General features: G+C 41.0%; 1 protein-coding gene across 7 annotated transcripts in view; it reads right to left on the bottom strand.

The window, feature by feature from the left end:
* The window catches only part of KDM6A (lysine demethylase 6A), a 295,712-nt gene that overhangs the window by 71,817 nt on the left and 199,074 nt on the right, over positions 1–24,821 (bottom strand). For 5 of the 7 annotated variants that reach the window (XM_074995163.1, XM_074995170.1, XM_074995188.1 and 2 more), the window contains exons 9-15: positions 13,900–13,993; positions 8,581–8,707; positions 5,958–6,056; positions 4,610–4,829; positions 3,922–4,056; positions 3,295–3,450; positions 2,547–2,642 (exon numbers count right to left, since the gene is read on the bottom strand). In XM_074995163.1, coding sequence (XP_074851264.1) covers positions 2,547–2,642; positions 3,295–3,450; positions 3,922–4,056; positions 4,610–4,829; positions 5,958–6,056; positions 8,581–8,707; positions 13,900–13,993 — 927 coding nt within the window. The remainder of the gene's footprint in view (positions 1–2,546; positions 2,643–3,294; positions 3,451–3,921; positions 4,057–4,609; positions 4,830–5,957; positions 6,057–8,580; positions 8,708–13,899; positions 13,994–24,821) is intronic. The other 2 variants (XM_074995180.1, XM_074995205.1) reach the window with 1 other exon arrangement.

Here is a 24,821-nt window from a genome sequence, read left to right as displayed (position 1 = left end):
GGTATCAAGTTTATAGATTTTTTTTCATGTGCATTCTTTTGTTGCTGTGTCAGAGTATGATTCTATTTAACTATTGTCTATATAAGTATAGCATGATACAAATTACAATGCAAATACTTAAAGACTAATGTAGTTACTTCTATTTTGACTAAGTACACTCCTAGATCTCCAAACAATTTCAAACTTTCACTATTTTTGAAAAAAGAACATCCTCCCCCACACAATGCCTCCCCACCGTCAGCTTCTCCAAAACACTTCTAACATGTAAAAAAAAAATCATATGAATTTCTGGACTATTATAAGGCTTATGGTCTGATAGTTTCTGTTCATCGGGATATCACAATGGAAGTTTTATACTGTACAAATATCAAGAATCTTCCCTGTCCAATACCTTTAATCTCATAAGCAAAGCTGTTTTAGACGCAGAAACCATTTGAGGTGTTTTACCTCAGAAGGATTTCTCATATTCATTATTTTTTCTCCATGCACAGCTGAGTCTGTGGTACTAAGGTACCACTGGGCAACCATGAATGGTGAGTGGGCTGCACAAGTGGTCCTCCACTTCAGTGGGCCACAGCAACTCTCCCTGATGCCTCTCACACAGGAGCACCGGAGCCCCACTCATACCTGCTCCTTCCCAAAACTTCTGGAGTGCGCAAATTACCTGATTCGCACTCTGTCCCCACACCTGTCCATCCCAGAGCTGAAACAGCCATGAATGGCTGATTTGCAGTGTTCCAACTCTGAAAGGGGGGGAGGAGTGAGGACAGCGTGCAAATCACGTGATTCCTGTGCTCCAAAAAGCTGGGAGGGAGGGAAAGGAGAAAGGAAGCATGGGCTCTGATGCCTTGACATGAGTGAAGGGGGACAGCCTTGGCATCTGCAGGCCACAGATTGCCAGCCACTGTATTAAGGGAATCCAGTTTTATGGGTAAAATAATGTCCATAATATTTTAATTTTTTAAAACGACATCTTTTCTAAAATGCCTTCTCTGAAAACTGTATTATGTATGCAGAACACAAAGACAGACATGGAATGAAGGTTTTATTCACTTTCATTTGAGATGATCTTTGTACCCCATTTCTGATTTTGTTATTGATGGATAATAAAACTATATTAAATGAATGTTAACAAACCCTTTACTCCATGGTCTGTCAAGTTTCACTGCACCATAACACCCCTCTTGACATTAAAGTTACTACATGACTCCTCCGATGATGCAGAAACTCAAGCTCTGATGCCCCAGGTGAGGGGAGAGGTTGTTGTAGGCAGAGCCCCATAGCTCCAGGAGGGAATGGAACTCAGGCTTCAGCCTGAAGTCCCAGCAAGTCTAATGATGGTGATAGTGATGCTATTACAGTTAGGTCATGTCCCACTTCTGGGGTTCCAACATGCCGTTTGAGAACCCACTGATTCATTCCAAAGAGTGAAGAGGTTAAATGACACCCTCCCTTAAACAGAAGGAAACCAAGTGAGATAAGAGAAAACTCTAGTGAAACTTGAAAGATAAAGTAGTAGAAGAGACACAAAAAGAAGAGAAAAGGGATAAAGATTGCACAAAGGCAAGAGAAATGAGCAGGTGGAAAAATCAAGAAGTATAATAAAATAATACTGGCTGGCTAAGAAGGCGAACAACTAAGAAACTACATTTTCAGGTAGAAAATACATTTATTAATTGTTCATATTCCCCACAGCCTTTGGTCACTATGCTACAATCTCAGGATTTAGTTCTCTTCCTCAGAGCAATAATTGTTGTGCTAGTGTCCTTGCATTTAACTAATAATATGACTTCTGCACAGCTCTGTTTTTTCAAAATGTGCATTCTTTTGCTAGTGTGGAAGCTTGGAGTGCTACTCTGGAGCCTATACCAGTGAGCTGAAGAATGAACTGAAACTACTGCAACAAAACAAACTAGTGTTGAACCAAGGTCTCAAAAATAGTCCTGTACTTTAATTGTAGAAGCTACCTTGTCTGAAATACTGAACATAAGAGTTGAATTTCAACTCCCTCCATTACTGGTGACAATTTATGCAAAAATCTTAAGTCCTCAACTTACCAATTTATTAGTTTGTCAAATGAGGACAAAATGTTATCTCACGGGGCTTTTGGGAGCATTTCAGTAGCTGTGCAGCACTCTGTAAATCTTAGGCAGCAGAGTGAGTCATAAGTATTATTCATCTGACATCCAATGATATGACAACACTGCATATTAACTTAAAATATTACAAGAAAAAATGTTTTGTATACTTACTTTACTGTAGTGCTTACGTAATTAAAATATTCAGTTTGTGTCATTTCATTAAACTGGAACTCAGGGTTAACTTTTTTGGCATTTTAAGCTTAATTTTTCACAGACCACAGGGAAGCTCTACCTACAAAAACTACTCATATCCACAGCAAGCATTACAGCAAAATACACTGAATATTTCACATTTGACTCAAAAGTTTAAATCAGAAGAGGTTTCTATGAGTCCATTTCAGATATACTTCCAGGAAGAGAAAAAAAATTCTCAAAACTGCTTAGGATTTTCTTTACAACACCTACCTGTAACCTGTGTGGTGTCAAGCACCAAGAATGAACTTGTTGCTGTACTGGAGATTGTGCCACTGTATGGCCACTGCTCCAAGCATCTGAAGTATTCTGAGAAAAACATTACGTTAAAATATATGACTATCGAAAGAGCAAATATTAGTTTTGTAAAAGCTGGACATTAACTTCTTGATAAAAAGGACTAATCCCAGGTTTAAGAATAATACAGTATAAAACAAATATCCTAAAATACACTACAGCTCATTTTGTCTCAATCTAGATAGCACCAGAAGAATAAGAGAAAAGTAAATGATACACATATCATCTAATACCGTAACGATAGGACTCAAATCAAATTAAGCAGTTAGTTGAAATGTGCATTATCATTAACACTGAACAACCACCTCTTGAAAAAGCATTATGTGAAGATGAAACATTCTGAATTTTTAAATTTAGGCAAATGCAATAGAATAACATGGTCATTTGCTTCCTTAGTATTAAACTATATATTCTGAGGTGAGGATAATTACTTCTTTATATAGTGTCACAAACAGGTACTGTAGTTATGTTCTTGCTTTCTCAACTGTAATTGCCGAATTAAATACACTGCTGAAATATGCACTAACCTCCACACATGAATGAAAACATTTCCCAATTTCATGCCAAAGGATGACAAACTACATGTGCTGTGTACACTGTACAATTTCTATGTATATCTTTGTACAATTTTGTCCTGGGATGTCTAGTTCATCAGAATATGTACCTTTGTTGGACTAGATGTTCTTTTCCTCTTGGCAGGACTGGACAGGTCATCTACTTGGCTAGAAGGAATCATATGTAGTGGCAAGGATTGCTGTGAAATTGGTGTTTGAGTGAGGCCTAGTACAGGTTCAGTATTTGGATGATGAGGTTTACAAGCCTACGAATCACAGAAGGAAGACAAAAATATGGTTCTATAGATTCTTAATTTGTTCAATTAAGCTAAACACTTTTATGAGCTGCATATTTTAAAAGGGCTGTGAGGATATATTAAATCTGATTCAGTTACTGAAAATCAGTTTTCATATGGTCATCAATGGAGGAATGTGTACCTTTCTTGGGATTATTTTATTTTATTATTATTATTATTTTTTTAGGAAAAAAAAAAAAAAACCAACCACTCTAGCATTTCTACTTAAGATGAAATCTCTCAAAATCATGGAAATCCACAAAGGTTCTAAATTGGTACCCCCATATTTCTCCCACATTATAGGGAGTCTTTTCTTGATCTAAATCCCTCTGCAAATAAATCAAAGGCTTTTTGTTAATGAAAGCCAGCCCTGCTTGACTACTACAGATTGTAAAGAACCCTTAAAGCTGGGCACCTGCAGAACATAACCCAACTTCTCACCTGCTGTGCTGTGTTCATGGCACCCTGCCTGGAGGTAAGCTCTGCGGGGATTGGTAGGCTCCATGCCTCCTCAATACTAGGAAGTAATTTAGTTTTATTCTGTAGACTACCTTGTGGAAGGTTACACAACTGAGCCTAGGAAAAATTATGTAAAAAGCAAATTTAACACAAGCCTATTTTATTAAGAGCAAGTCCATGAAATCTTCCTAAATGTTGTAGCTAATTACGTCTTAAAGAGAGAATAGATTTAAAGTCTGGGATTTTAGAAAGGTGCTACGTATAAAGAGGGTAACCAGAATATAAACCTTTGTGAGAATCAGAATAAAGTTGAGCTCTGGTATCAGAGGTCTCATAACTCTTTTCTTCTGAAATTGCAAACAAGGATGAAAGATAGTGTGTGTGTGTTCTCTCTCTAAATGCTATGACAACTTAAAATATGTAGACAGTACATAAAAACAAAGTGATGTAAATCAATATGTATCAACAGAGTAATGGGCAACACAGCATTGTTTACAGGGATCAAGTCCCATTTAAAAATGAAAATAAAAAAATTACAAGCTATGATATGCTTACAATAAAACATGGAAACACCATGAAACAAACACATTAAATTGTATGTCATTTGCCCCCTCCCCTCTGTTGTGTTCCTGGTAAAATATTTCCTTTTCTTAAAGCTTTAACGTTTTACCTGTAAATATTTTATCCGTGCTGCAAGTGCAGAGGTATTACTACAATTTTTGCTCCTAGTTGCGTTTAAGTAGCATTTAATGGCATCCTGAGGCTGGTTGCAGGACTCATAGAGTGTGCCTAAGTCCATCCAGGCGGCAGCATGGCCATGGTCCAATTGTACAGCACAGATATAGGCTTGTAAAGCATCCATAGGCTGATTTTGCTGTTGATATAGCACACTGAATAAAAAGATTGGTAAAGTTCAAAATTAGCAACAAAGTCTAAACGCAACACAAACCAAAAACCTACCCCACCCCAAAACAAAGTATTTCTCACCATACCAAAGAAAAAGATTTGTATATAAAGTGGAACACACTATTACATAATTCACCATGACAACCATGAATATTACCTTTTTATACATTAACGTACAAAGTTAAAATAAAAAGCGTAACTTATTGCAAACTAGTATTTGAGTGTGCAAATGCCTACATATTTAATTTTATGACATTTATGGGCTAGGTTTGCCAGGTGGTTTTCAATCGGAATGGTCAGCCTAAAAAGGACCCTGACAATACTGGGTATTACCAATGATCAGGGCATTAAAAGCCTGATCAGCAGCACAGTTGGACGAACACAGGCTCCCTGCCTTCCATGGCTCTGTGAGACTCCCGGAACCAGCGGTATCTCCCCTCCAGTTCCTACATGCAGGGGGCAGCTGGGGGCTCTGCATACTGCCCCCTACCTCAAAGCCCTGGCTCTGCAGGTCCCATTGGCTGGAAACCAGGATCAACTGGAGCTGCACGTGCAGTGCCTGGGTTGGTGGTGTGCAGAGCCAACTGGCCATGTTTCTGTACACGAGCTGAGAGGTTGGGGGGATAATGTCGCTGCTTCTGAGAGCTGCTATAGGTAAGCACCAACCCAGAGCCTTTACCCCTGGCCCCACTCCTGCCCTCCAAACCTCTCAGTGCCAGCCCAGAGCACCTCCTACATCTCAAGGCTCTCATCTCCAGCTCCACCACACAGCCAACACCCCAAGCCAGAGCCTTCACTTTTCCCACAAACCTCAAACCCCTGAGCCAGCCCAGTGAAAAAGAGTAAGGGAGAGAGGGTGGGAAGAGTGGGAGTTATTGGAATGAATGGGGCCAGGGTAGAGGCAGAGCCTTGGAGGAGAAGCACAGCAAGAATGTTCATTTTTGAGAGTAGACAGTTTGCCACCCTTCTTATAATACAGTTGCCAGCACATTAACATATTAACTAGAAATTAGAAGCTTTGTGAACCACTAAGAACTGTGTTAAAAAACTGATTCTTGTTTAAACACATCAAAATTCAGTTCCAGTACTGCTTTTCCCAGCATCATTCTTACCCTATAGAACACCATGTATCTGCACTTGCTTCTGATTTATCAATAGATTGCCTATAAGATATAAAGGCATCCTGAACTTTCCCAATACTTGAATAGCACCTAGAGAAGAGAGAAAGAACTGTGGTAATATTTAAAGTGATTACTAAGAATGGTTTGTTAAGAGTTGGATTACTGTTAATAATAAATTAATGCAAATACATGCTCATACACAGAAATCCAAAGTAACTGCCATTCCTTAAAATGTGACACAAAATGACACTGACTGTAATCTTCTGAATCTTTATTACTAATAATTTGTAAAATACAGTAATCTTTCAGCATCACTTGTGCAAAGTTTAAGTGCTGACACATGCTACATTAACACACCACATTAGTATAGAAAATACAAATGTCTAGAATTAATACTACATTCTGTAAACTTATGCTTGTTTCACCTGCACTATTTCATTGGCCAAAATGGAAAATATTTACATACAGATTTTAACATTGGGGAAGAATTAAATTGTCTGTTCTCAAGTAGTCGGCTCGTGTACATTAAAAAAAAGACATTCTTGTAGCATGGATATTGAATACTACAGTATATAATTTATAATTACAATTAATACAGCAATGCTATAAATACAGTGAATGATTTTAGTAAAAAAAACCTCTACCTCGTAGATCTTCCTTGAACATCTTTAGATAGCCCTGTGACTGTACATCCCACCCCATTCTTAATAAAATATTAAAACAGTAAAAAGTGTGGTTTTACTTTCTCATCTTCAGGATGCATCAAATTAAGGAAAATCTTTATTTTATTGTTCTGTATTTTATGTAATTTATAATCTGAATGCTAAGTACATGAACATTTTCAAAAGTACTATGACATGGTAAACAGAAACCACTGAAGACAAAGAAAAATGAGTTACAATTATACTACAGGGAAAATAACTTCTTCCATCACAAACAGGAAGAAAATAATATACTGAAACTCTCTTAGTAGAAAAGTATTTTCTTTGGTTTTGTTCACATTTCCTGCAATTATCTTCTCTGTCTGCATAAGAAGTCTTTGGAATATACCAATACTTGAAAACTTATTCTTGCAAAAAACAAGCCAAAAACCAGACCAATATGAGCCAAGTAACAAAAGGCAAAAATCTTCAAGCAGTAAGGGAAAAGAAAAAAAAAAAGCCAGAGGTTTTTCTTTATGTTGCACTAGTAAGTAGCAAGTGGTTGATAGCAAAGGAACTAAGTAAAACACTACCATTCTTTTATTTCTCCTGTTAATGTTCATCAGGATTAACTAACAAAGTTTCAGAAGATAAAAATAGCTTAGATTTAAAGGTAATGAAACAAATTGCCAACAGATGTGTTAGAACTAGTTTCTCAAATATTTTAAGGCTCCTGTCAGTGTCATGATAATTAAATTCAAGTCCCACCAAAACTTAAAACAAGTGAATCACAGTAATTCAAAATGTAATAAAAGAAAAAAAAAGGTTCACACACAATTGACAAAGAACTAGACAGCTTATGAAAATCAAAGTTGAAGAATTTTAGTTAAAACACTGAAATTGTCTTATTTTCCTCCTAAGATGGGTTACCACTTCTTCAGATGGAAGAGACCTAGTCATGAGTATAATCAAGTCATCCACAAGAGGCAGTGGCATACAGAAAATAACACTGATTAAAAGTCTGAATATTGCTTGGATTACTGTTAGCTAGTGATAAATTTTCTAACTAAAAACAAAAAACAAAAACAAGAAGGGGCATAAAATGCATACTGTTTACCACAGAAAACAACAATAAATCTTACAAAAGTCTCGAAATATTATTAAAATATCAGTCACTTATCCTGGTAATCAGAATGGTTCCATATTAGCTATTCCAGTTGAAAATTTACATATAATATAGTTTGTTTTTCTATAATATATAGAGCGTGCACACACGCACGCACACACGTGCGCGCACACACACACACATACACACAACCACCCACAAACCAGATTTTGGTACAACAGCAATCTATGTGGAAAGGGACAACATGAAAAACAGTGGGAAAGTCAGAGGATGCAAATGTATGCTAAGAAAAATTCAAGTATTTTTGCAAGCAATTTACAGTGAGAAGAGAACAAGTGTATGTCACAATAGGGGGGAAAGAAAAATGGAGTACTGTAGTATCAGACTATAGCAAACATTTAGCTTAGGTAATAGCATCTAAGGCATTTGCACTGAAGATAGAAGAGGAATCATGTACACTTTGCACATGCGTACAGAATATTTTCTGCCTGCTTATTTAACTATGTATCAAATTTCTAATAAAATAATGTATTGCGCAGGTACTTTCACTTAAATCTTTCCAATTTTCCTTCACAACAATAAAACTGGATTTTCCTTCACAACAACAACTGGATTTCAGCAGTTTCATAATTTTTCCCATTTGTTCAAGTAAAGACTATAAGATGTTATTTATTTGAAAGGAAAGTTACTCCTGAACTAACATTTTCATGGTAGCTTTTGGACTAGAGAGAATATTGTCAATTCCGCCAGGGCATCTCAAAACCAGCTTTACTGAAAAGAAAAGAAAAGAAAAGAAAAGAAAAGAAAAGAAAACCTTAATTACAGTGGCTATACCACTAGTTCTCACCTTCCAAGGAAATACCAGGACTGGCCAGAGTTAGGATCTGCCTCGAGGGACTTCTGGAGATACTGAATAGCATAGCTTTCCTTAGTTGCTTTGTCTCCTAGTTGATCCACGGTGTGATGCATCCAGCCTACAAAAGTAGTTACAAATAACATTGGGGGATAGATGGTGGTGACAATATTTGCTTGTTAAAAATAAAAAACCAAAACCAAAACCTGTTATGCACATCACTCTGATCGGGCATCTACTCCACACAAGTAATGAAAGGGTTAATGTGGGCCTAATACATCCGTATCATGGGCCAGATCTAATTAAAGATGAAATCCAGCTGTGGGAGGAGCTGGTTAATGTATAAAAAGGGAGGAATCCCAAATAAGAAGGAAGCTGCAGGTAAGGGGAAGACTTCTACTGTTCTTTTCTGGTTGCCAGAGAGTCAAGCGTACTGTAAGCCCAAGGGGAAGTTTTGGAAAATGGCCTGAAGAAGGCCTGAGTGGAAAAGAGACTAGAGAGGCAGCAGCAAAGGTCTGCTTCACGTTGGCTGCTTGTCCTAGCCTCCCTGGACAGGAACCCAGAGGAAAATGAGGGCCTGAATTTCCTTATCTGCTACCAGAAAAGGTGGTACAGAAACATCTTGTTACTAAGGAGAGGGACTACCGAGTACGGAACTTGAACTACAGGGAAAAAGCCCTGGAAAGCATGACTCTGCAAAAGAGTGGGACAAAAATCCTGCAGAGACTACGAAAGGGATGAAAAGCCTCTGGAGGGATGAGCCTATGAAAGATCTGCAGTAGAACAGGGTAAAGAAATGAAGAATTCTAATCACAGTATATTTACTTTTTGTTGTTTTTATTTTTTTGACAAAAAGTAGTCATGTTATTACTGTGGATTTCCTGGATACCTTTTTGCCCACTTTATCAGCAACTTGTGAAAAATATTTAGTATCAGGATTTCACTTCTAAGGCTATAAGCCCACTTATGCAAATGAAAATATTGGTCTAGAACCGTAAAAGGGAAAGGATCTGTTACACAGCTGTAACTTTTTACATGGAAGTGAAATATATCTATTTCAAAACTCCATTATTTCTTACAAATTCAATTTCAAAGTAGAACCTAAAACTAGCAAGCAGACAATGTAAGCACTGCAAATTTTACATACATGTGTGCACACACACACGCATGCCTGTAAAAGTTTTAGGTATCTGTCCTTACAAACACTCCTCAGTCACTGTAGCCAACACCATCATTATCCCTTTACCATGCAGTACCATAACTAGGGAATCAGCTTTCAGATGGTCCTGCTTGGTCATGGTTTCCCAAACTGCAAGGTGCCCCCGTTGGGGAGCATGAAGAAATTCCGGGGGGAGGCGGGGGATGAGGCAATCCAGTCCCCCACATCATTCTCTCAACCTTACGAAAGAGCTGCCCCTTGGTTCTGGCTCTCAGCTCCTGCCATTTCACATGGGCAGCCCAGTGCAGCCGTTATAAAAAGCGGGGAGCTGGCGAAGTCCCATGTGGAATTAGCTGCCTCCTGCAAAGATGAGTGAATGTGGGTTGGGGGGAGGAAGAGGATCGGGTTAGATGAGGGGCTGGCAATGCCTCGCTTTGTGGGAGAGGAAGGGCTCAGGCAGGCAGCTCATGTGTAGGCTGGGGTGGCTGGCCCACAGCTTGGGAGGGCAGCTGAGGCAGTTGGGCCCTGGCAACGCCAAGGCTTGGGTGGGGAACTTGGGCGGCTGGCCCCAGCAGGGCAGGGCTCAAGAAGGCAGCTTGGGCAGCAGCTGGTGGGAGGGCAGCTGGCCAGCTCTGGCATCGTGGGAGCTCGGGTGACTGGCCCCAGCAGCATGGGACTCAGGAGGGCTGTTAGGGAGGCTGGCCCTGACAGCCTTGGGGGCTCAGGTGGGTGGCTAAGGTGGACGGCTGCAGCTCGGGTGGCTGGCCTACGGCTGGTGGGTGGGCAGCTGGCCCCAGTAGTGTGGGGGCTCAGGCAGTAGCTTGGGCAGCTGGCCCCAGGAGCGTGGGGGGCTGGGGCAGGTGGCTGGCCCCAGGAGTCCAGGGGGCTCAGGTGGGCGGCTTGGGCAGCTGGCCTGTGGCTGGTGGGTGGGTGGTTCGGGCAGCTGGCCCCAGCAGCATGGGGTGTTGGGTGGATGGCTTGGGCGGCTGGCTGGCCCTGGCAGCGCAGAGCTTGAGCAGGCATCTCCAGCAACATGGGGCTCAGGCAGCTGACCAGCTTGGGTTGCACCACACACCCACAAGGTGGGGCCTGTGCCATTAGCCTGGATGGCCCATAGTCCGTCTTGTAGGATTTCCCAACTTATGAAGAAAATGCAGCATCAGCTTTCACATTGAATTCATTTGTTTCTGCTGTTTCTGATGTTAAATTACATTTTTATTAAAATTTTGGGCCAATAAAAACTATTTGTGCTTAATTTTTAATTTTTTAAATACTTTTATGTCAGTATTTTGTGTTTAGTTTGGGAATCACTGTGATAAATCAAGCTCTAGGAATTATTTGGAGAAAGTTATATAAAGCCAGACTAGATCAGTGGTTCTCAAATTGTGGCCCAATCAGCACGCAGCTGTAGCCCATATGAGATCCTCACAGCCGTACAGGTAGGATGTGTGTTGTGTAGATGCAGCCCACATAACAGAGCTGCATATGCAGACCACAATAGCAAATAGGTTGGGAACCATTGGACTAGATCACTGGTTCCCAAGCTTTTCAGCATCAAGCCCCCGTTCTGATTTTTGAGAAACCCGCATGCCCTCCTACCTCTTTTTTACCATGGGCCAAACACCCCTGTGAGCTACCTGCCTGAGTCCCTCTCCTCCTCCTAAAGCCAGGCACCACCCTTCATCTAACCACACCCTCCTCCTCCCCCACAACCCACACTCCCTCACCTCTGCAGGAGGCAGATAGCTCCACGTGGGCCTTCACCGGCTGCCTGCTTGTTATAGAGGCTGCCCACGTGAAATGGCAGGGGCTGAGTTGGAAGCAAGGGCCAGCTTTTTCTTTGGATTCAGTCAGACTCTATGAATGTTAATGAGCATTGTCTTCCTGTTTCCTTGTGCTCCTTCCCTTGTTTGTATTTTATTTATTTATTTATTTTCCCTCTAGTGCTTAGATTGAAAATTAGTTTGTGCATGGACCATCTTTTTTCGTCATGTGTTTCTACCGTGTGTATCACAATAGTGTCCTGGCCGGCCCTCAGGTATTATCACAAAACAAATAAATAATACATATGCAAGATCAGTTTTATGTAAAATGTTTTATTTACCTTTTCACACACACGCGCGCGCGCACACACACACACACACACACCCCTTATATCTATTAAGCGTTACACAGGTTCTGACTAAAAACGTCTAGTAAAATCATATCACATTGTACATAAGAAGTTACAAACTGAAATTGCTCACAAGTCAGGAAGCTGCAGACTCACAAACCTGTGTTACCATATGCACATCCATAACCACAAAAAACTAATTACGTGAACACACACTTTCCCCTCCACATGCTCGATAAACTAAACAAAAGCTCAGTAATCAACCAGTATCCATAGCATTCACACATCTTCACTGCAAACTCTATGGCTAACTCCACACTCCATTAATGTCAACAGAAGTTACTGTTGGAAGAGATTTTCTGGCAAAACATCTGTCAACAGATCACTTCTGCACACAAAAGCAGATCCAAAAAGCGATTGGCTCTGTCGACAGAGAATGGCCCAGTTGCCTGGCTGCTCTATCAACAGAACGCCCAACCAGAAGCTCAACAAACAGGGCTGCCTGGTGAACCAGAGGGCCCCCTAGAGTGTCTACATAGCTTTTGTTGTTGACAGATACTATCCACAAAGGCACCATTCCTCATCATGGAAAGGTAGAATGGTGTCGGCACAAATGCTGAGTTTTGTCAACAGATTGCTGACAAAATGCATTTTGTGTGAACACGTTCTGCAAGTTTTGTAGAAAAAACTCAGAGCACAAAGGTAAAGTACTAAAATTAGGGAAAAAAAGGAAGAATCACTTCCTTTCATATTGCTGAAGAAATGATTCTACCGCCCCCAACGCAACACAGATGACAACTACCTGACAAAACATCTCAGAGAATCCATCTGAACAGAACTGAAGAGGGAGGTTGAAAAACAATGTTAGAAAATACATGTCATTTGACTCAGATTTTTCTTCTTGACTCCAATTGTGGTACCTGAGGACAGATGTTGGCCCTGGCAAAAACTAGCCCCAAAAGACAACAGAAAGCTTATACCACCCCCACCACCATGAAAAAAATAATCTGTTACTCTATAAGGTGCCACAGGAGTTCTCATTGTTTGAAAATTTAAGAGGGACCACCTGAAATACACACCACTTTCTTATTTCACTGCAAAAAACCTGACTCACATTTGAACATCTTCTTCTACCCCAAAACCCAACTTCCAATTTCAAAAGTAAGGACTAGTGATTATTTTCTCAAATCAACTTCATCTGTAGCTGCTGCTGATCTCTACCATTCACGCTATTACACAGCAGACTTAATTTCAGCAATCTTTATTTACTTTTACTTCTATGCAAAAATAAACTAAGCAAATTAATCCAAGCAATACACAACCAATCTACATGGCAAAAGGCAAACATTACAAATTCCTGATGAAGTCCTCTGCCAATTGTCAAAAAGGAAAGAAAGATGGAAAGAACCAGATTAAATAAATATTAAAACAATTACACAAAACCATGGCTGTAGTGAATGAAGAATTCATACTATAATAAACAAAACATTCAAGTGAATTTACTTGAAAATATTTTTACAAATCCTCTATCATAAATGAAAGACTGTTCTAACCAGCCAGTACAAAGTCTAGGGTAAAGAAAATCCTCAAACTTTCCAAAATATGGAAAATGACAGCAGCTTTTAGGCTTTTTCCCTTGTTTATGCAGTTTCCATCATAAAATCTCCTCACAAATAAAACAAATATTTTGTTGCAACTGGCACTTAAACTCCTGTGTCTCACCAAAATTCCCTGCTAAACTGAATAATGTATTTACAGTTTGTATAAATCACCATAATATCAGAGACCCCTATGAATTTAATTGAAATATCTGTTTGTCTCTTCTCCCCTCTACTAGGGAGAGGTTTTTTATGGTTATGTAATTCTCTGACTTGGGTAAAAAACTCAAATATTTACTCAATTTTTTGTCACTGGAAATAGAGCCTTCAAAAACATCTTCTGTGTGCACTAATTATTAATTACAAAGACAGACAGCAAAATAAAAACAACAGAGAGGCAGATCCAAACACCTAAAAATAAAAGACAATTTGGTTTTACATACCTAATTGCTGTAAGACAGTTGCCTTGACTTGTGCAGGAAGGTTTTCGATCTGCAGAAGTTGTTCATAAGCTTCCTTTGCAGAGTGATACTTTCTCTGCAAGAAAGACAAAAAAGGGTAAATGGATTATTCCTAAAACTTATATCCTACCAGCAATACAGTAGGGTCGCAACATTCGCGAGGGTTTCGTGTTGAGAACCCTAGCAAATGTTGAATTTCCATAAATACAGCAGCTGTTGGTGCTCCCTGCCTAGAGCTTGGAGCCCTGGCTGCTGGTGCTCCTTGCCCTGGGGAAGCAGCAGCTGCTGCCAGCACTCCCTGTCCTGGAGCCCTGGGAAGCAGTGGCTGTCATGGCTCCCAGCCCAGAACCCTAGTGAGGCAGCAGCCAGTGGCGCTCCTCACCCCAGAGCCCCTGGGGAAGCGGCAGCTGCTGGTGCTCCCTGCCTGGGGGCCTTGGGGAAGTGGCAACTGCCAGCGCTCCCCACCCCAGAACACTGGGGAAGCAGCTGCTCGCAAATGACTTGAGTTCGCGAACATGGGGACCTTGCTATAGTAACTGTTGCACAGCGCTGACAGCACAACAACACACTCCCAGCAAACCTACAACAAAATTGGTTGTGTACAGTGTGTATGAAAACTTCAATGATGGAGACACACAGTGCAGTGGAATAACCTCTCTGAAGATATGATCAATGGCATAATAAAATCAATATATAAAATAATATAATGAAGAGGAAAATTTCACAAATGAGTGATTGGACTTGTATGCAAACCAATGGTTACGGAACTATCAGAATGGGCTTTCTTGAATTTGGCCTTATGCTCTAACACTTTTTTCATCAGAGTACATACTGAGCTCATTACTACAGTAACACAATCCAGTTAATAAAATTGCACATACATACCATAAACGCCAAAGCAGAAAACAACAGAAACAAGGACCGTTTACACTTTAAAATAAAATAGACCTAGCTATTTTTCACAAGACCAAAATATACTTCACCCTGTGCCTCAAATTATTTTGATCCAACAGCTCAAAACAATGCAGCAAGGTCAACAGAATAATTCTTTTGTCATTCTAATATTACTTCTTGAGGAAGTGAATTAGCTACATTAGTGAAAAAAGCATAGTTTAGATTGGGGTGAGAAACTTTGCGTTGGGCCCCATTTTTTAGCCCTCCTATTAGCAACCTCCCACTCTCTCCTCATCCCAACCTATCTAACGTAATCCAAACTCTCAGAAATTTTGGTTATGTCAGGGCCAAACCCAGCTCCTTGACTTCAAACCACAGAACAGTGAAAGGATGGCAATTTTAGCAGCTACAGGCTAAGTAGGCTGGTGTAGCACTATATAGCTTTATCAGCGCTTCTGGGTTCCTTCTGAAACATGAGTACAACATCCTTGCCTCCAATGGCACTTAACAGTAAGCATGTGCTCAACTGCTGTGCTGTATTAGGAGGTGCCCAAGTGATGGCTGGCGGGGGAATGGGCAGCAGAGGCTACAAGGGAGGCAGTAGGGAGGTGCCAATTGCATTGTGTCCGTCTTAGGAAATCCTCCTTCCCCCTACGAGGCAGCATGCCCCCACCTTGTGCACCTCTGGTATAGAAACTTAGGACACCCATGGAAGGGTTTTTTCCACTAATATAGCTAATTTTTACACTATGTTTCCCTGTAGTAGGAGGATTTCAGTCATACTTGGAGCCAATGTTCCCTCTAATCCTTCCCATCCATGTGTGGAATAATTGTTTTATGTACCCTGAGGCATGTGTGAACGTACACCAGCAATAGAAACCAAAAACCTAGTCATAGGCTCTCTGCTAATCAGCTGGGTTGTATCTGAATCTGTCCTGAGTTGCCACACAAACACACAGCTTACTGGGAACATTGCTTGGAACTCTGATTTTCAAATGTGCATAGCCAAAGAAGGTATTAAAAATATGCTAATGCTGCTAATCCTATCCTCTCATTCTCCCTTTAGACAAGGTGTACTTTAATCATTGAAGTGTTCACTTTCTAACTCACGTGTACTGTACAAGCATGGGTTCTCAAGCTGCAAACATCTGTGCATAATTGTGGCAGCACCCTGGAACACACCACCCCATATTTCCTTGCATCTTTTCCATCCATGTGCAGAATAAATTTACAAGCACTGAGGCATTTGTGAATGTGCACCACCAGTAGAACAAAAAAAATCTAGTTGTGGGAGCTGTGCTAACCAGTTGGCTGGCATTTGAATTTATTCCGGGCAGTGTAACCAGACAGAATCCCCCTGCTCTACTCCATCTTGACCCTCTTAGGTGCCTCTGAGCACAAAGCAAAAGGAAACAGCACAGTCTTAGAATGTTTGAAAGCACAGATGCGCTTATCTCAAAGCCCAGTCTTTTGATGCTTCAGAACATAGATGTGCTGTGTCACCATGACCCTGGACTGAAGAATACAGACAAGGGGGCTAACAGGCTAGCTGTTGACCACATGGCCTCAAACTGCCCTTGGCTGGTACTGATAATTGATACGCCCACACTTCGTCCCAGAAGAGGAATCTCCCGCCCATACGAAAAGAATGTTCTGTTTTAATGATTTAGTTATCTCTATCTTACAAGCGTAAATTAAATTGCAACTGCCTTGTAAGAACTGGCGTCACAAAGACGAACCAGTACAATTGGTACCTTTAGATAAGGAAGAATGTGCGTAACCCAAGGGGTATAAAGAAGGGCCCGGCACACCACTCTAACTGAGCTTCAATTTCCTGCACCTGCTGGTCAGGTAAGGCTAGTGCCTCCCGAGGACCCAGGGGACGCCCTCCTTGTACAGTTCTTCATGAGCGATTCAGTGAATGACGTTGGCTATGCCAGGAGTCGAAGGACGCAGGGGTGAGAATTATACCTGCAATGTACTTTTGTGCACATTTAATAGTAAGAGCTCTTTAGGCTGAGGCGTCTGGTCCTCAAATGGGTAACTTGTCACTTGTAATCTAATTGGCATGTCATATGTATCATCCTACTAGTAGTTAAGAAGATAGAGCAATAACCTTGTAACCATTAAGATTCTTGTTTCTGCTTTAAATAGCAACCATTTAAGCTTTTAGCTCGACTCCTTCCAGTTACTGTAACTTGGATGAACACAAACAAAGAACCTTAGCCGTTTGGCTATATCAGCCTGGTCAGTGGTAAGGTGTAGTAAAAGCTGAGCGCTGAGTTGTGCTGCCTCCACAGAGCAGACTCTTGGAGCACCCGTCAACCTCCCTGGCTGCCCACTGTGAAGGGACAGTCTGTCTTAGCAGTTAGAGACTCGGATGTGATAAGGCACACAGACCACTTGTTACCCAGCCATCGGCTACCAGGTGGCCACACAATGTGTGTATTTTTACTCAAGCTGAACAGAACAAACATCCCACTGAAATCAGTGGAATCATTAAGATCAAGGCATTACTCAACATGAGAAAAGGTCTCAACCCCATGCCCCATTTTTTTTCAACTGACACTTGATATGTATGGACTAGCATAATTTAGAAATCCCCATAAATAAAAATATTTATTCTACAAAATATACCTATTTAGTGCAAGCAGGCTTACATCAATGCCAAGTGTGCCTTTTATACATTGCTCACTTACTAAAATGCAGTGTTATTAATCTGTTCCATGGTTACAATCAAGTACAGTAGGGTTCCCACATTCGTGAACTTAAAGTTCGCACATTCAATTATTCACGAGCAGCTGCTTCCCCAAGGCAAGGAGCACTGGTGGCCACCGCTTCTATAGGGCCCTCGATAGGAGTGCAGGCAGCTGCTGCTTCCCCAGGGCAGGGAGCACTGGCAGCAGCCACCACCTCCTCGGGGCTCAGAGCAGGTGCGCCAGCAGCCGCCCCTTGACAGGGCTCCAGGCCAAGAGCGCCAGTAGCTGCTGCCTTGCTGGGGCTCCAGGCTCTAGGCAGGGAGTGCTGGCAGCTGCCATATTCACCAAATTCAACATTTGCGAGGGTTCTCAACACAGAACACTCACAAATGTTGAGGCCCTACTGTATAAATGCCATTTCAGCACACCATTTAAACAGAGTCTGCTGTTCCCAGGAGTGCTCTCTCAGCCTTGAATGTAAGTAACTTGTGCAAATATTATGCATTTAAGACACTAAAGCTGCATATTTAAAACACTTTAACATTTACCAAAAGATTATTTCAAAGTTGCAACATGTATAAATTATAAACTCAATGACCAAATAGGCAAAATGAATAAAATTTGCAGGTAATCTTTAAAGGAGCACAACTTAAAAATATGTTGTAAGCAAATACAATTCTTGTTTATATTACTCAGAGTGCTAAAAGTGATTTAAAAAAATACATACAATCTCTTTTTCACTATTTATGTATTTTCTTCCTGAATTTTGCTCAGCTTGGAAGAGGAAAGTCAATTAAGTAATGTTTACATTTATTTATAGTTATTTTCACTTATTTTTTAGTCTAAAATGAATGGCATTCAATATTGCAGGAGACGATCACATGGTTTAAAACCTGTTTTTAAAAAGAACCTTTGGTTCCTTGGGAACCTTTAGCCACACAGATACACAGTCACCTAGCTAGAGATTTTGGCTTGCATGCACTAAGAATGGACCCAGAAATGGATAAGAGCACACAAGATTGTCACTTTGAAGCACTACTGAAGCTGGTAACAGTATATCTACACTGCAAAAACTACAGCAGTCGGTATCAGAGCCCAGGATCTCAGCCTTAATCTGTATTCAGCTAAGGCTGTAAATTCTGACAAACCTAACTGGAAAATCTGGGACAGACGAAACACTGGTCACAGTAAATGCCCATCATCCAATTATACAAAGCAGTTTCTCTTAAATAATGGGGTCACGAGAAGGTTCTAATGGGCCACAGAGGTTGGACAGTGACTCCACTCTACACTCACACCACAGCGGTAGCTCCTGTCCTGGGGCACTGGCCCCAACTTCCTGCTCAAGGCACTGCATTCTGGCACCTAGGGTCATAGTATCATAGTACCACTCAGGAGCGGAAGACACGAATCTTCATGCAGTTCACTTAAGTGAGACATCACAACCAATTCCATCAATCTGGTGACCAAATATCAACAAACAGTAAGCCACCAAACTCTTGATGTAATCATCTGCCTTAAACGCCTAAATGTAAAATTACAGTTGTTGCTCTATATCTACATCATCATCCATATAAAGCAGTCAGAGTAACACCACTCAGGTTAGACCCCACTGCCCCAGCACTGCAATGGTAATTCTGGCCTATCGTGGAGGACAGGAAGTCATGACAGAGGAGTGGAATGGACCAAATGGGAGTGAGTGATGTTTCAACCTAATCTGCAGGGCTACCGTGCTGCCCAGGTTTGGCCTAGCCAACCTTCCATCATGACAGGCTACCTTCTATACAAGGACGATATTAGCATCACTGTAGGAGCTGATTTTCAGCTGCATAGGTAGAATGCAGAGATACAGTCTAAATAGTTCCATCAGTGGTTTCCAAACTTTTTACAAAGGTTGAGCTATCTAGAATCCAGAGGGTGGGAGGAAAAATCATATGTTAAGTATGACCCTCACTGCAAACTGTGGCAGCAGCTGCCAAATGTTATTCACTGATGGCGTCAGTGCTGCCTCCTCACACTGCTGAGGGGGCACTTACTGCATCTTCTGCCCCATATTCTGAAAGTACACTTAATAGTTATTGTGTCACATTATTTTCATTCTGTCATCTCCGTTCGAATTGGTGGGTAAGGTGCGTACATCTTGTCAAAAGCCTACTGAGGAAATTCTGAGGGCAGAATTTGGCCCAGAACTGACAGCAGTATAATTATGTCCGCTACAGATAACTACTCTGATCTTATCTGCCAGTAAATTTACTCATAGGTTTGTTTATGCCTGCGTGTTCATAAATAGAGAGCCTTAGAACATATGGCAAATGATTTTGGAACTACTGTATTGAAAGTCTGAAGGATTCTGTCAAGACACCATTGTGAACAAATTGGCATGTTGAGGGTTCATATGCTGAACGAATCAAGTTAATAATTTTGGATGGGATGCAATGGTGTTGTAGCAGTTTCCACAAAGTGTCTATCAATGCTGTCAAAGGCTTTTTCACAGTCTCTGAAGATTAGGTACAAAGGGGAGTTCCACTCAAGCGACTGTTCTGTGATGACTCAGAGTTGTTATTTGGTTACTACAGGATCTCTAGCTTCAGAAACCGGCCTTTTCTTCTCTGAGCTGTCTTCATTCTCTCCAAGAGAATTGTATTGAACACTTTTCCTGGAATAGACAGGAATGTGATGCCCCTCTAGTTCTTGCATTCCTTCATGTTGCCTTTCTTTGATAGGGTAACCGTGTTTTTAGTCTTGTGGGATTTCTTTGGTGTCCCAAATTTTCCAAAATTGATTATACATTATACATTATCTTGACTGATGTCTCACTACCTGCTTTGATTGCTTCTTTGGCGATGCTGTGTGGACCAGGTGCTTGTCTGCTTTTCACGGGCAATGGCTTTTCTGATTTCTACTTCTGTAGGTCAGCTGCTGTTAATTTGCAGCAGTATATTTGCAGGTGGTAACCTGGGAGATTCCACATGGGCAGGGCAGTTCAGAAGCTTCTCAAAGTGTTCCTTCCATCTACTGAGCTGCTCACTCGCATTTTAGCACACACCCCTCCTTATCCCGTACTGGCTGACCCACTCTACACCATGTCTCACCTAATTTCTGTATGATGTTATAGAGCTCATTCAAGTTTCCCTGTCCTCCAGCTTGTTCAGCTTGTTGTGCAAGGTTTTCCACAATGTCTTATTTTACAGCCTTTTTAACTTTTTTGTTGGCTTCTGAATATAGTCTCTGAGCTCCTACCTTGGCTGCTCTTGTTTAGCTGTTGTTGACCGCTGCTTTTCTGTCCTTTCGTTCCTTCACTTTACTCAGAGTTTTTGCTGTGATACATTCTTTGCAACACCTTGTCCTCTTGCCCAACGTTTTATCATAGGTCTCATTCCAGGCTGTTTTGGTGTGCTCCCAAATTTGTCCACGGTAGCATCTTTTGGAAGGAGCTTAACCAGAAATGTATATCTGTTGGACAACCCCACTTGGAAACCAGCTCTTGTCACAAAACCCATCAACTGCTCCGTGTTGAATCTCAATTCTGTTGGGAGTGCAACTAGGGTGCCTATTGTCACCTTTCCTGTACTTGATCACAATGGACTGGATTATGAACAGCACATCAGGAGGCCAACAACATGGCATTCAGTGGACACTTTTCAAACAGCTAGGACATTGATTTTGCTGATGATGTTACCCTCCTTTCACACCAACACAAAAGCATGAAAGAAAAGGTCACAACACTAGACAAAACTGCCTCAATGACTGGACTGAGCATTAACAAGGGAAAGACCAAGACAATGAGGATCAACCAGTCTAATACAACCACCACCACACTGGGAGGGAATGACCTGGAAGATGTGGAGCAGTTAACCTGCTTGGGGAGTGTCATGGGCATAGATGGAGGAACAGACAAGGATATCATTGCCAGGATAGGGAAAGCAACAACTGCATTCAGGACTCTCCATCCCATATGGAGTTCACATATACATCTGTGAAGAGAAAACTGCATGCTAAAAGGTTTTCAAATCACAAGCTATAGACCAGTGATTCCAAACCTTTTCCAGGCAGGGACCCATTTTGACAATTCAGGAAGACCTGGTGACCCAAGGCAATTCAAAAAGCTGTGGGGGGCAGAGGGGAGGCAAGAATATAAAATTGCACCCCCTCATGTTTATATATTCATAGTAGTTATTTCATAGAAAAGGGGAAATACATAAATAAAATAAAAACACTATATTTACTATAGTTAATGAGAGTTCAGTGTCTTTTCCCCACCACATCCCCAAACCGCTCCCACCAGCTTATATCCCACAATCAGACTAGGGCAGTCACACTCAAGGGCTGAAATTAAATTGTAATATGTATTGCATTCTTAAAGGTTTATTCACAGGTGGTACAAAAATATTAGAAACAAATACACATTCAAAAAATAAGTAAAATTTAGTATTTTACAAAATAGAATTTGCACCTGAACTTAATGGGATGGACTAGCTTGGATTTGCTTTGCTAATTGTTGTAGTGAGTACATCTCACAGATCATCTTCCAAAATTTCAATATTTTCTTTTTTAATTGTAAGCGGATGTTAGAAGCCTGATTCACACAAGAACATAGTTAGAAATGGAAGTAAAATCCTCAAAACAACTTCTGACAAAAGTGGGTACTCCCCTCTGCGTCTGATCCAAAACAGATTATTTAGGATGGCTGAAAACTCTGCTTTTATCTCATTGGTGTTGATCATATCGATAAATTGCTCCTGGGTGACTTCAGGTACATCACAAACATCCACACTGAAAGGATTTGTTGCGAAAGCAAATAACTTTTCATCTGTATCTGGAAATATTGGAGTAGCTCATCACTTAAGTGTCTCAAATGCTCCTGTATTGACAATCGCAAGTCGTCGGTAATATTAATGTCATTTGTACTTTCTTAGAGAAAGGTTGTGAGGGTTGGAAACATATACACCTTGCTTATATCAGATTTTGAAGTCCATACCTGGAGTTTCACTCTGCGTGATTTTATTTTTCTCTGGTAATCCGATAATTGCTGAATTTGGTCCTTGGAAGTGACACATTTAAATCATTTAGCAGTCCAAAAATATTTGCTAGGTATGATATTTCATACAAACCTCCTGTTTTCTGTAAACAAATATTCAAACTTCCTTTTGTTTTGTGACATGAATGTTTTAAGTTCGTTTCGTAACTCAAACACCTGGGCTGTGTCTACATTCGGGCAAAACGTCAAAATGGCCATGCTAATGAATACTCATGAGGCGCTGAAATGAATATTCAGCACCTCATTAGCAAGAGATCCATAGGAATAAGGAGATTTTGATGTTTGCAGGGTCCTTTCAAAAAGGACCTCCATGTAGATGAGCCACGTGCAAGCGAAACATGGCACTTTCGAAGTGCCATGGCTGGCGGCATGTTAATGAGATGCTGAATATTCATTTCAGCACCTCATTAATTTTCTCCGATTTGGCCGTTAGCATGGCCATTTCAATGTTTTGCCCAAGTGTAGCCCTGATTTAGAACTTCGCCTTTTGACAGCCACCTTACTTCAGTGTGAAACAATAATACTTCATGCAAAGAACCTAGTTCCGAACAAAGGTTTTGAAACATGCGAGTTCTGAGTGCACCTGACTTCATAAAATTTACAGCTTTAATAACATCATTAAGTACTGGGTTCAAAGAAATGGGTAAAGTTTTAGTTGCTAGTACTTGCCAATGGATGAAACAGTGAGTTCTGATTACTTTTGGAGAAAATGTTTTTAACAAGGGTTTGGAATCCAAACTTGCAACCAAGCACAGTAGGAGCTCCATCTGTGCAAATCCCACACCAGTTTTTCCATTCTATGGAATGTTCTTCAAAGAAAATATTCAAGATATTGAATACATCTTGTGCAGTGGCTGTAGTTTCCAGCAGTTTGCAGAACAAAAATTCTTCTTTTATATATTCATTTTTAAAATACCGCACATACGCCATCAGTTGTGCAAGACTACATACATCAGTAGTCTCATCGAGCTGCATACTAAATAATCCTGCAGTGAGGAATTTTTAATTTCTTCGATGACTTGAGATTTGATGTTGTTAGTCATGTCAGTACTATGCTTAATTGTATTCTTGGACGTGGATAAAGGTTGCAGCTTTTTCAAAGCACTTGCACCTACTAAAAGGCAGAAGATCTCCTTGGTACAGGGAAATATTAGATCCTTGGCTACAGTATGAGCTCTCTTAGCTTTCATAATTTTCAATAGTACAATGCATGAGGCTTCTATGGCAGCTAAGTTTTATTGCTGATAATACCCACCAACATCAAGCTCGCATTTCTTGACACTTTCTGCTTTTTGTTTAAAAAAATTGACCTCTTTGCTCTTTAACTGATGGTGTTTAGTATTTAAAAGACATTGCAATTTATTTGGTTTCAGAGATTCATTGCAAAGAACTTCCATGCACATGACGCATTGCGGCCTTTCCACTCATGCTACCATTATCTAAGTAAATCCATACTTGATGTATTCATCAACATCCTTTCTTTTCATTGAAGTAATTTTTTCAAATAGAGGGCAAAATGAAATTTACAGTCCCTTGCTGTATTGATTTACAATGCACACAGTAAGAATGTGCCAAGCAAACACCAGATCGCTGCTTTACTAAAACTCATGCACACATTATGATTACGCTGTGCCAGGCTTATGGCGTCACACATACTGCTTGCTAATTACACAGTGCCCAATGCTGCAGTTAAGTGATATTTTATTAAATATTCCAGTGCTGTAACTAGCTAATTTTGTACCTGAAGTAAGAACATAAAACTGCACCTCCTCATGTATGTATTCATAGTAGTTATTTCTTACAAAAATGGAAAATACATCAACAATACACTGCTTACACTGGCTGGGAGTAGGGACTGTGTCTGGTTCCTCCCAGCTCACTGGCAGAAGGGGTCTGTGATGGGGCCACGCAGGAAGCAAGGGATGGCAGGAGGTGGGTATGCTGACAGCAGGGCTGTAACTAGGGTGAGGTGACTGAGGCACTTGCCGCGGGCACACAGCTGAGGGGGTGCAGAGCAGGACAGGCAGAGAGCTGCTCCCTCTCCTGATGGAGCTTGCTTGTGAACAGATGACATACCCTCCCTGCCCAGCTAGGGAAAGTGAGGGAAGATGGCTGAAGGCGGTGCTGCTCCTTCTCCCCTTGGGAGCCAATGGGCCACTCTGAGCCATGTGTGTGGCTCATTTCAGGGCAGGGAAGTAAGGGCATCAGCCATGAGGAGCCAGTGGCTGGAAGCCAGGTGGGGCGCAGAGCCCTGACTGGTGATCACCAGCAGC

This window comes from Carettochelys insculpta, chromosome 1, assembly GCF_033958435.1.
Source record: "Carettochelys insculpta isolate YL-2023 chromosome 1, ASM3395843v1, whole genome shotgun sequence".
In the NCBI taxonomy this organism is placed as follows: domain Eukaryota; kingdom Metazoa; phylum Chordata; order Testudines; family Carettochelyidae; genus Carettochelys; species Carettochelys insculpta.
The sequence above is the reverse complement of the archived record's forward strand: the minus strand, read 5'-3'. Positions and strand labels throughout refer to the sequence as shown.